The 12806-nt window shown below is 41.4% G+C and overlaps 1 protein-coding gene across 1 annotated transcript in view; it reads left to right on the plus strand.

The window, feature by feature from the left end:
• Window positions 1-12294, plus strand: part of ALKBH1 (alkB homolog 1, histone H2A dioxygenase) — a 37348-nt gene extending 25054 nt beyond the window's left edge. Inside the window, exons 4-6 of the mRNA XM_055288647.2 lie at window positions 4478-4568; window positions 8877-9070; window positions 10464-12294. Coding sequence (XP_055144622.1) covers window positions 4478-4568; window positions 8877-9070; window positions 10464-10893 — 715 coding nt within the window. The 3' untranslated portion in view covers window positions 10894-12294. The remainder of the gene's footprint in view (window positions 1-4477; window positions 4569-8876; window positions 9071-10463) is intronic.
• Window positions 12295-12806: the final 512 nt, after the last annotated feature.

Here is a 12806-nt window from a genome sequence, read left to right on the forward strand (position 1 = left end):
CGCCATTGCACTCCAGGTTGGGCAACAAAAGCAAAACTCCGTCTCAAAAAAAAAAAAAGAAGAAAAAGAATAAAACAATCTGTTATTGAGCTAGAAAGAAATGGAAGGTACTGTGTTTTGTTTTTTAGTTTGGGCTAGAATAGTGGTTTTCAAAGTGTAATTCCTGGAGCAGCAGCATAAGTATCATTTGGGAACTTACTAGAAATGCAGTTCTTAGGCCCCACCCCAGACCTGCTAAATAAGAATTTTTAGGCCTGGACCCAGCCATGTGAGTTTCAACAAGCCTTCTAGATGATTCTGATGTACATTAAAGTTTGAGAAACACTCGACAAAAATTAAGTGGGTTCTGTAATTAAGACAGGTTCTATAAAGGCTTTCGGTAGAGCTCTTAAGACTCTTTGCACCTTTCAGCTGGAACTGCCATCTTCCAGTAATTTGCCAAAATGACGAACGCAAAGGGAAAGAGGAGAAGTACCTGATAGATGTTTTCTAGGCCTTTTAGAAAATGGAGTTGTTCCTTTGGCCATGTATATGCGCATCTATAAGAAAGATGATATTGTCAGCCGGGCGCAGTGGCTCATGCCTGTAATCCCAGCACTTTGGGAGGCTGAGGCGGTTGGATCACCTGAGGTCAGGAGTTCAAGACCAGCCTGGGCAACAAGGGGAAAACCCTGTCTCTACTAAAAATACAAAAATTAGCTGGGCGTGGTGATGCGTGCCTGTAATTCCAGCTACTCGGGAGGCTGAGGCAGGAGAATCGCTGGAACTTGGGAGGTGGAGGCTGCGGTGAGCCGAGATTGCACCACTGCAGTCCAGCCTAGGCGACAGAGCAAGACTCCATCTCAAAAAAAAAAAAAGGAGGATAATATTGTCGACATTAAGGGAATGGGAATGGGTACTGTTCAAAAAGGAATGTCCCACAAATGTTGCCATGGCAAAACTGGAAGAGTCTACAGTGTTCCCCAGCATGCTGTTGGCATTGTTGTGAACAAGTAAGGGCAAGATTCTTGCCAAGAGAATTAATGTGTGCATTGAGCACATTAAGCACTCTTAAGAGCCGAGATAGCTTCCTGAAACGTGTAGTAAAATAATCAGAAAAAGAACCCAAAGAGAAAGGTACCTGAGTTCAACTGAAATGCCAGCCTGCCCCACCGAGAGAAGCACACTTTGTGAGAACAAATGGGAAGGAGCCTGAGCTGCTGGAACCTATTCTCTATGGATTCATAGCATAATAGGTGTTAAAATACCCCCGGACTTTGTAAAAAAAAAAAAAAAAAAAAAAAAAAAAAAAAAAAAAAAAACTCTTTGCAGCTTGGTGCGGTGGCTCACTTGGCAGTCTGGGAGGTCAGGGCAGAAGGATTGCTTGAGGTCAGGAGTTCAAGATCATCCTGGACAACGTGGTGAGACTACATCTCTATATTTTTCTTTTTTGTTTTAATTAAACAGTAAAAATAGGCCAGGTGCAGTGGCTCACGCCTGTAATCCCAGCACTTTGGGAGGCTGAGGTGGGTGCATCACCTGGGATCAGGAGTTCAAGATGAGTCTAGCCAACATGGTGAAACCCCATCTCTACTAAAAATACAAAAATTAGCCAGGTGTGGTGGTGCATGCTGTAATCACAGCTACTTGGGTGGCTGAGGCAGGAGAATCACTTCAACCTGGGAGGCAGAGGTTGCAGTGAGCCAAGATCGTGCCATTGCCCTCCAGCCCGGGTTACAACACGAGATACCGTCTCCAAAAAATAAAATTTTTGAAAAGACTCTTTGCCATTTAGATACGCAGGGTGCCATCTATTTTGAGTTCTGGATTCCAGTCTTAGATGACCAACTTCTTTCATCTTTTACTGCCACTTCTACCATCTCTCTTTTCCCCCCTCCTCAAAAACACATAGCTTCAATATTCATAAGATCATCATCATCATCCTTTTCTTAACAGCATTTTCTTGTATCCTAGAGATTACCTTAAAATAAGGAATTGGCTACGAAGTAATATCTTGGAAAGAGAAATAGAATGGATCACCTCTGTAGGGTGCTTATGTAACTCTGGAACTACGTTTATATTTCCATTAACCACAAAGTCCACATGAGTCATACTTATTTTTCTGTCTCAGGCTACTAAAATAGAACATGTTCTCTAGAGGAGAACATCAGGGAGTTCTTTTATTTGTACCTTTAGCTGAATAAACATTGGTAGACCTCAAGTTGTGTTAATAACTACATTACATTTTTTTCATTTTTCAGCTTTTATGCACAAATATTAAATAATGTGTGGTTGTTATCCATATTGTAATTGTTCAAATCAGCTAGTTGCTGTCAGTGGCCAAGCCTTATATTTTTCCCTAAATTATTAGTTGTCTGTCTCCTGTTGTGTCAGGGAGTCCCCAAAACCACACCCAAATTTGATGATTCGCCAGGAAGACTCACAGGACTCAGCATATGGTTGTACTCACAGATTTATCACAGTGAAAGCATACAAAGCAAGATCAGCAAAGGGAAAAGGCGCCTGGAGCAAAGTCCAGGAAAAATCAGGTGCATGCCTCCAAAAGTCCTCTCCCAAGAAGTGACACCAGATACGACAATGGGTTGTGACAAAATCTGTGAAATGTCTACCAAAGAAACTCAGTGCCTAGATTTTTACTAGGAGCTTGTCGTGTAGGCGGCCTCTGCCTGACACGTGCCAAAATCACAAACTCCCAGAAGCAAAGCAGGTGTTGACCATAAACCATATTGTTTGCACAGTTAGGTGCAGTAAGCCACTCTTAACACTTCAGAGAATTGTGTGAACCTTGCCAAGTACCATCTTTTTAAGCAGACCATCAGTCAAGTCTGCTGTGTCTCTTCTGCACATCTGTCCTAAATAAATCAGTGTTTGTCCATTTCTTTTTATCTGCTGGTCTTCATGTATGTATGTGTCATGATGTCTTTCTTAGAATGTAAACTCTGTGAGGACAGATAGCATCTATTCTGTAAACTCTTTGTCAGACATCAAGATGAGTGCCACTGAACAGTGTGGGTATCAATAAATCCTTTGCTTTTGCTTGTGCTGTGTGCCCATATTGCCTACTGCATCACTCCCTATGTAAATGCTGCCCATTCTTCAGTGCCGTGCTCAACTCCCAACTCTGCCAAGAAGCCCCAACTGATTTGACAGCTGACTTTGAGCTCTCCTTTTTCTTAATTCCCGTGCCCCTCAAAGTCTGCTATTTACTTTAGTAGTAGACTTTATCCTGCGTTCAGTTTCCCTCTAATTTCTCCTTAGACTTTCTATTACATTTGCCATTTCCTGTCACAATCAGATTCCTTAAAGGAATCTGATTTTTTCTTTTTTAAACAGCCATAGTTTTGGACGAAAAAAATTTTGATTGATCAATGATGTAAATAACAGAGGAAAATTAAATCATTAGGCCTACCATTCTCACATTTTTAGATATTTGGAGGTGAGCCAAACAAGCTTCCTCTTTAGAAGAAGAGTAGTGGGCCGGTCACGGTGGCTCACGCCTGTAATCCCAGCACCTTGGGAGGCCGAGGCAGGCGGATCACCTGAGGTCAGGAGTTCGAGACCAGCCTCAACATGGAGAAACCCTGTCTCTACTAAAAATACAAAATTAGCTGGGCATGGTGGTGCATGCCTGTAATCCCAGCTACTTGGGAGGCTGAGGCAGGAGAATTGCTTGAACCTAGGAGGCGGAGGCTGTGGTGAGCTGAGATCGCGCCATTGCGCTCCAGCCTGGGCAACAAGAACGAAACTCTGTCTCAAAAAAAAAAAAAAAAAGTAGTTAATCACATAGATTTGATCAGACAATATGTAATTGCAGAAAGAGCACCTCTCGGTTTTACAGAAACCTCCTGTGGTTTGAAAAAGGGTATGTCAGAAACCAAATCAGTTACAGTGGTGCCTTAATTGTTAGCTAAGCCTCGGTTATCTAAGCTATGTTATACAGAGTTAAAGAAGTCATGTTAAACCAGTTATTTTTTATTGTACTATACACTATAAAAAAAAAAAAAACTTTTTTTTTCCCAACCTGCAATTCTGGGAAGCCACCATCATTATAGACATAGAAATCATTGTGATAAACTGTACCCTGCTTTTAGCAAACCAAACTGAAAATGTTCTGTAAGTCATATTTTTGATTGCCCATAGTGCTCTTGGTACCATTTCCCATGGACAGGTAAAGACATTTCTCTTGTCATTGTTGTCATTCTTATTTTATCATTACCAAGATGCTGGAGGCTTGTGATTTAAAGTTGACCCCATTCAGCAGAGGATTTAGAACAAAGGATTATAAATTAGAAGTGCTAACATGTTTTTCTCTGTTAATGTATCTGTGGTCTACTCATTTGTCTCTTCTAATTTCTCCTACTGAGTCTTGGCTAACAGCTTATACCATGTAATACTAAATTTAACTCCAGAGTCCATACAAACGGCTATTGCTGCCATTTTACATGAATAATTCCTCTTTTGTCACCAATCTTTGCAGGTATAAAGAAGTGACTAAATGGAGACCCCGAAGTTTACTGGAGAAACTGCGTTGGGTGACCGTAGGCTACCATTATAACTGGGACAGTAAGGTATTCAGGTTTTCTTAATTCTTTTGTTTTCTGTTTATAGGCTTCTTTAGCCCATATTTCTTCCTAACCATGCTTAAGATATCAAGATTATACATTTGTGGGAGGATCCCTTTCTTTTATTCCTTAAAAAATCTCAACTGGGCCAGGTGCCGTGGCTCACATCTGTAATCCCAGCACTTTGGGAGGCTGAGGTAGGCGGATCACTTAAGGTCAGGAGTTTGCTGCCAGCCTGGGCAACATGGCACAACCCTGTCTCTACAAAAAATGCAAAAGTTTGCTGGGCCTGGTGGCACATGGCCTGCAGTCCCAGCTACTCAAGAGGCTGAGGTGGGATTACTTGGACCCAGGAGGTGGAGGTTGCAGTGAGCCAAGATCGCACCACTGCACTCCAGCCTGGGTGACAGAGCAAGACTCTGTCTCAAAAAAGAAAAAAAAAAAATCTTTCAGGTATCTCAAGAGGAATTAATTTTTTTATATCAGAAGTCACCAGTGCTTTCTCACAGTAGGTTCCAGGAATATAGAACTGTTGTCAAGAGCAGTTCTCACCATCCTTATTTCCATTATTAGTGAGAGTTTGTTGAGCATATATTTTTCTTTTTCTTTTTTTTAAATTTTTATTATGCAACAAAAGCCACATTCAGGAGCACTTATTTTTCTATGTAATAGCTGCCTGGAGTAAAAGAAGCTCCATGTATTTCAATTGTTCGTTCGTCAACTCACAAAAGAACTTTCAACATATGGATACCGATCGCACGCAGTGGCTCACGCCTGTAATCCAAGCACTTTGAGTGGCTGAGGTGGGAAGATCGCTTGAGCTCAGGAGTTCCAGACCAGCCTGGGGCAACATAGTGAAAGCGCATCTCTACAAAAAATAGAAAAATTAGCCAGATGTGGTGGCGCATGCCTGTGGTTCCAGCTACTCAGGAGGCTGGGGAGGGAGGATTGCTTGAGCTTGGGAGGCAGAGGTTGCAGTGAGCCAAGATCGCACCACTGCAGTCCAACTGGGTGACAGAGCAAGACCCTGTCTCAAAAAAAAAAAAAGGATACTTGCCTGCTCTATAATGTCTAGGAAGGAGGGAGGTGGGAAAGAATTTCCTACAATTGACAGTTTCGTGTTTTCTTGAGCTACGATTTCTTCTTTCCTATCCTCTATGTTTTAGAAAATGCCTCGTAACTAGCAGTGCAGTGCCTCTTGTCTCAATTAGACATTTGCCATCAAGTCGATATACTGATTATAAGAATAAAATGAAAAAAAATATTGGTATAGACCATTTTCTTTGCATACTAACCAGTTACTTTCTTTGTCTATCTTTTTTTTTTTTTTTTTTTTTTTTTGTAATGTTCTTACACTGTCACCTAGGCTGGAGGGCAGTGGCACAATCACTGTAGCCTCGACCTCCCCAGACTCAGGTTATCCTCACACCTCAGCCTCGCAGTAACCAGTTACTTTCTAAAAGCTCCACAGTTTCAACCAACCCAACTTATTAACAGATACATTAACTGCTCCAAATGACAGATTTGTTTTAAAAATATTTATGATATAATTTTTACTTTCAGCGATATAGACTCAGTAGGAAACTAGATATTTTTGGGAGGGAAATGCCATGTGATTTTCTTTGGATTAGACAGCCTGAGTTTGAATCCTTCCTCCAGTAATGATAGTGCCTACCTCATAAGGCAGTTGTGAAAATTAAGTGATCAGTGCCTGTAAAGTGATCTCAATGGTGTCTGGCTATTCTAAGCAGTTAAATGCATTATCACAATAAATGTTAACTTTTTTTTTTTTTTGGTGATAATATTTTTACTGTTGATACTGTTATTCCCCAAGACCTCAAAGTTAACCTCATTGACTAAGAAAAATAGTAAAAATGACCAAAAACTGAATGAGTAGTCAGAGAAAAGTGAAAGAGAACTTTAAAAGAAAAAGTAGTGAGTAATGCAGAGACAGTTTGGACAGGGTTGAAAGCCTAAAAGGGAGATTATTTCATTATAGCAGAGGCCATCTACAGCTAGAATGACAGCCTTGACTGGTTGATTATCTGAGGGACTAAAGCTTAAAATGATAGAGGAAAACTTAAAGTTCTGTAACCACACTTTGAGTTTTGATAAATAGGAACTCTTCTAATTTGCAGTTCAGTAAAAGGAGAAAAAATTTAAAAAAGAAAAATTCCAACTGAAGAGACCAGGCCATTCATCAAGAGTCTTCCTTACACCTGAAGTTAAAGGTCACTTCTGGCCAAAGTAAATACTTGCTGTCCAGACCTGTGACTCTGCTGCTTCAGCTAGAATACATCCAGACACTAATAGAGATACGAGACAAAAGTAGATTTTCTGATCAGATTTGAGGTTAATTTAGCAAAGAAAGAAGTGAGAGCAGAGGAGCATCAAGACAAAAGAAGAGTCTGTCAGGTACATGTAGCCCAAATAGCCCTCAGATTCATCCATATAGGAACCTGTAAGTGAAAGTCTTAATCATAACTGCAGCCACGTCACTCGTGCAGAAAGATGTTATAGAGAGTATTATGGCCAGGCCAGGCATGGTGGCTCACACCTGTACTCCTAGCACTTTGGGAGGCCGAGGCAGGCAGTTCACTTGAGGTGAGAAGTTCAAGACCACCCTGGCCAACGTGGTGAAGCCCTGTTCCTACTAAAAATACAAAAATTAGCCGGGCATGGTGGCAGGCACCTGTAATCCCAGCTGCTCAAGAGGCTGAGGCAGGAGAATCACTTGAATCTGCGAGGCAGAGGTTGCAGTGAGCCGAGATCATACCACTGCACTCCAGCCTGGGTGACAGAACGAGACTCAGTCTCAAAAAAAAAAAAAAAAGATTATTATGGCCTTTGATATATTGTTTTTTAAGTAGAAAAAGATATTTGTGATCCTTAGGTATAAAAACAGAGACAGCCCAGGGAAGTAAGTTCAGGAAATTACTTCCAATTTAAAGGCCTATCTTGGCCATGCTATATATGAGAGTTAGTTCCAATATTTTGAGCATGTCATCCCATCAGATTGACCAGTCAAATTGCCACTAAGCCATGTTGCAAGCTGAGAGGTCCCAAGACCAAACTGGCTATAGTATTTGAGTTGCCTTTTTATAAATTAACTTTTTAGTTTAGGATAGTTTTAGATTTGCAGAAAAGTTGAGAAGATAGTACAGAAAGAGCTCATGCTCTCCCCCTATTATTAACATCTTACCTCAATATGGTACCTTTGTCTCAAATAGTTACCCAATAGTAATACATTACTGTAATAGCATTTGTACTTCATTTAGATTTCCTTAGTTTTTAACTAATATCTTTGTTCTTATATCTAATTTTCTAATATCCAGGATCTTATCCAGGATACTACGTTATATTTAGTCATTGTGTTTCCTTGGGCACCTCTTGGCAATGACAGTTTTGAGTTGCCTTTTTACCCTAATAGAACTGTCTCATTTACAGATAGAGTATACTAACTAGAGGGTGGTGGAGTAATTGCTTCGTGTGTAGACTCAATGCAGTATATAGCACAGTGCCTGTTATATAACAGGTGCTTGGGTTTTTGAATGATTCATTATGAGATCATTGGATACCCCAAGAATGGATGGATAGACCAGGCACGGTGGCTCATGTCTGTAATCACAACGCTTTGGGAGACTGAGGCAGGAGGATCGTTTGAGACCAGTCTAGGCAACATAGTGAGACCCCATGTCTGCCAAAAAAAAAATAGCCAGGCAGGCATGGTGGCACGCACCTGTGTTCCTACCTACTTGGGAGACTGAGGTAGGAGGATCACTGAGCCCAGGAGGTCTAGGCTACAGTGAGCCATGATCACACCACTGGGCAACAGACTGAGGCCCTGTCTTTAAAAAAAAAAAAAAAAAAAAAAAAGCCGGGCGCAGTGGCTCAAGCCTGTAATCCCAGCACTTTGGGAGGCCGAGGCGGGCGGATCACGAGGTCAGGAGATCGAGACCATCCTGGCTAACACGGTGAAACCCCGTCTCTACTAAAAATACAAAAAATTAGCTGGGCGTGGTGGCGGGCGCCTGTAATCCCAGCTACTCAGGAGGCTGAGGCAGGAGAATGGCATGAACCCGAGAGGTGGAGCTTGCAGTGAGCCGAGATCGTGCCAGTGCACTCCAGCCTGGGGGACAGAGAAAGACTCCGTCTCAAAAAAAAAAAAAAAAAAAAAAAAAAAGAATGGATAGATAATGCTGTGTTAATATGACTTTGTAAGTAAGATTATTTTAAAGTGGTAATTAATCTTGTAGTTTCCTATATTCCTGAGATCATTGTTTATTTTTCTTATTCTCTCTACATTTACCAAAGAAATACTCAGCAGATCATTACACACCTTTCCCTTCTGACCTGGCTTTCCTCTCAGAGCAAGTAGCCGCTGCCTGTGGATTTGAGGATTTCCGAGCTGAAGCAGGGATCCTCAATTACTACCGCCTGGACTCCACACTGGGAATCCACGTAGACAGATCTGAGCTAGATCACTCCAAACCCTTGCTGTCATTCAGGTGAGTTAGTTCCAGGGATTTGGGATTACTTTTTATCATTTAATTCTTTTTTCTAAGGCATTTTACTCTAAAATAAATACAGGTATTTAACTAAAAAAATGGTTGGACTCTATAATCTTCCACTTCTGGGAATTTTAACAAGTTATAGTTAGTATCTCTGTTTAAGACACATGGAGCCTACCTTTTATTTTATTTTTATTTTTTATTATTTTTTTTTTTTTTTTTAAGTCTCGCTCTGTCGCCCAGGCTGGAGTACAGTGGCGTGATCTCAGCTCACTTCAACCTCCACCTCCCAGTTTCAAGTGATTCTCCTGCCTTAGCCTCCTGAGTAGCTGGAACTACAGGTGCACACCGCCACACCTAGCTAATTTTTTTTTTTTTCTTTTAGTAGAGATGGGGTTTCACCGTGTTGCCCAGGCTGGTTTTGAACTCCTGAGCTCAGGCAATCCGCCCACTTCGGCCTCCCAAAGTGCTGAGATTACAGGCATGAGCCACCACACCTGGCCGTAGCCTACCTTTTATAATGAAAGCCTACCTTTTATAATAGACAAGTGGAAGGCCATAAAAGCAAAGTGAGTGACCTTTGGTATAGAAGAGCAAAATATAGAGCAAAGCACAAAAGCCTGAGTAGTTTACTCTCCTTGTCTCCCTAAAAGTAAGTTTAAATTTGTGCCAAGTTTTGCACCTATATCTCAGGAAGGTGCCTTTTATTAATTGCCTTATCTTTAAAATGAGGAGTGGTAAACATACTAAAGAACTCAAATGATTTTATTGAAAGACTCAAAGACACATCAATAGGCTGGGCATGTGGCTTACACCTGTAATCCCAGTACTTTGGGAGGCCGAGGCCGGTGGATCACTTGAGGTCAGGAGTTTGAGACCAGCCTGGCCAACATGGTAAAACCCCATCTCTACTAAAATACAAAAATGAGGTGTGGTGGCACATGCCTGTAATCCCAGCTACTCTGGAGGCTGAGGCACAAGAATCACTTGAACCCAGGAGGCTGAGGTTGCAGTGAGCCAAGATCGCGCCACTGCACTCCAGCCACTCCAGCCTGGGTGACGAAATAAGACTCTGTCTTTAAAAAAACAGCATCAATAAAACTTAAATGGATAATGTTAAAGCTAAGTTCTCCATTTGCTTATTTAACTGCATCCAATTTTATTTTGCAGCAGTTCTGTAGGCTGTCATAACTATAGGTAGAAGGTCATGAGTTGGTCAGTCATAGACACAAGCCAGAAGAGAAGGATCTTAGCACAGTTTAAAAAGGAGGATTTGGGAGCAATAAATATCAAGCTAAAATTACAAAATAACACAGTTGGCAGCAACTTTCCCAGTCATATTAATAAACAAAATTTACTGTTGTGTATTGTTTTTACTTATTTTTTGTAGCTTTGGACAGTCTGCCATCTTTCTCCTGGGTGGTCTTCAAAGGGATGAGGCCCCCACGGCCATGTTTATGCACAGTGGTGACATCATGATAATGTCGGGTTTCAGCCGCCTCTTGAACCACGCAGTCCCTCGTGTCCTTCCAAATCCAGAAGGGGAAGGCCTGCCTCACTGCCTAGAGGCACCTCTCCCTGCTGTCCTCCCGAGAGATTCAATGATAGAGCCTTGTTCTATGGAGGACTGGCAGGTGTGTGCCAGCTACTTGAAGACCGCTCGTGTTAACATGACTGTCCGACAGGTCCTGGCCACAGACCAGAATTTCCCTTTAGAACCCATCGAGGATAAAAAAAGAGACATCAGTACAGAAGGTTTCTGCCATCCAGATGACCAGAATAGCGAAGTAAAACGGGCCAGGATAAATCCTGACAGCTGAGACTTGGAGATCCCATCCTTTTACTCACGCACCTGCTTACCATAAATGACCATGTTATTGTGTATTGCCATGGAGTTCAGCACCCAGACAAGCCAAAAACAGAGACAGGGAAGAACTCATTGTTGATCACACTGTTGCCTTGGAACCCATGCAGAAGTAAACTCAGCCACTTTGCTCAGAGAAGTGTTTGACATGGTCTGATCCTAGTTACGTGTTGGCTGTAATGTATGTTCAGAAGTCAGTCCAAGGAGGTATGTTCTTCCACAACAGCCTTCTCAGCCTCTGCTGTTTCCTTTGAGGAAGGTAGAAGTGAGTTTCCATGTTTGCAGAGTTTTTAAATACCTCACATTTTATTAATGGGAAATACAGTACCCTTCCCTCCACTCTATCTGGTAATTTATGGTAAAATTGTGGTTCCGTGAACCAGCTATTAGTCTCATCTTCTTAACTCCCTCAGGCATCATCAAATTCTTTGATCTCCTCTTCCACCTATCTGGCTCTCACAGAAGAATCCTTTACACATGAAAACAATGGAACTGGAAAATCTTGTCTCTTAGAAAAGAAATTAATCACAACTATCTCTCTTGCCCAAAAGATAAATATAGGTAAACCCAAGGAAAGGGGAATTTAGTTTCTCCACATGTCATTTCAGTCTCCAAACTCCCTGTTGGCTTTTTAATGCAATTTTAATTGTTGGAATAAAAAAGTCCCAAGGGTGTTTTGTTACTGTTTTCTCCGTGAATAAACTCACGTGATTTTAAATTAAAGATCTATATCTGTCTTTGGGGTTTGATCTATCTGGGATTAAGGTTTTTTTTTGTTTTTCTTTGCCATATTGTTCATGCTATTGAAGCCCTCTAGCTGTTTCTGCCCTATACCATTCTGCTGTGCCCTAAGTATTCTTTGTGGCTGTCTCACAGAAGAGAGAACATTTCTTGATATTCCAGTCACTGCTGTATTGTCTGAGGGTAGGCGGCTTGGAAAATGTAAGCAACACCAAGTTTTAATCTTTATACCCCCAACAATTTGACTGAGTATATCATGGTCCAGGTTACTTTACATTTCTCTGGACCTCGGTTTCCTCATTCATAAAATGAAGATACTATAGACTACCATCTTCCTAAAGGGATATTGGTATTTGAAAGAGAATTAAGTGCTCCTTTCTAGAAACATGATGTGTCAAAATTGTTTTATTATATGGGCTCTTTGAAACATCCTAACTTCCTTGTGTGGAGGACTGGCTGGAAGCCCATTTGGTACCTACTGTTTGCAATGCATGTTATTAAATTTACATGTCTCCTCTGTCCTGCTCTGCCCCTTTTTTAAATTACTGGATTGAATATTGAGTTCATATGGTAATAGGGTTTTTTAAATGAATAAAAATTATGGATTTATCTCTTATGTGTAAGCTAGGTTCTTTGTTGTTTTTTTTTGTTTTTTTTTTTTTTGAGTCAGAGTTTCGCACTTGTCACCCAGGCTGGAGTGCAATGGCACAATCTCAGCTCACCGCAACCTCCACCTCCCGGGTTCAAGCGATTCTCCTGCCTCAGCCTCCTGAGTAGCTGGCATTACCAGCATGTGCCACCATGCCTGGCTAATTCTGTATTTTTAGTAGAGACAGGGTTTCTCCATGTTGGTCAGGCTGGTCTTGAACTCCCGACCTCAGGTGATCCACCCGCCTTTGGCCTCCCAAAGTGCTGGGATTACAAGCGTGAGCCACTGCACCCAACCTAGGTCCTAAAATTAATACATGGGAAATCTTTATATAATTAAATAATACCACTGGATAAGATTACCACTGTTAACCTTAAATTTTCTTTTTTTTTTTTTTTTTTTTTTTTTTGGAGACGGAGTCTTGCTTTGTCGCCCAGGCTGGAGTGCAGTGGCGCGATCACAGCTCACTGCAAGCTCTG

Source organism: Symphalangus syndactylus, chromosome 8, assembly GCF_028878055.3.
Source record: "Symphalangus syndactylus isolate Jambi chromosome 8, NHGRI_mSymSyn1-v2.1_pri, whole genome shotgun sequence".
Lineage (NCBI taxonomy): Eukaryota > Metazoa > Chordata > Mammalia > Primates > Hylobatidae > Symphalangus > Symphalangus syndactylus.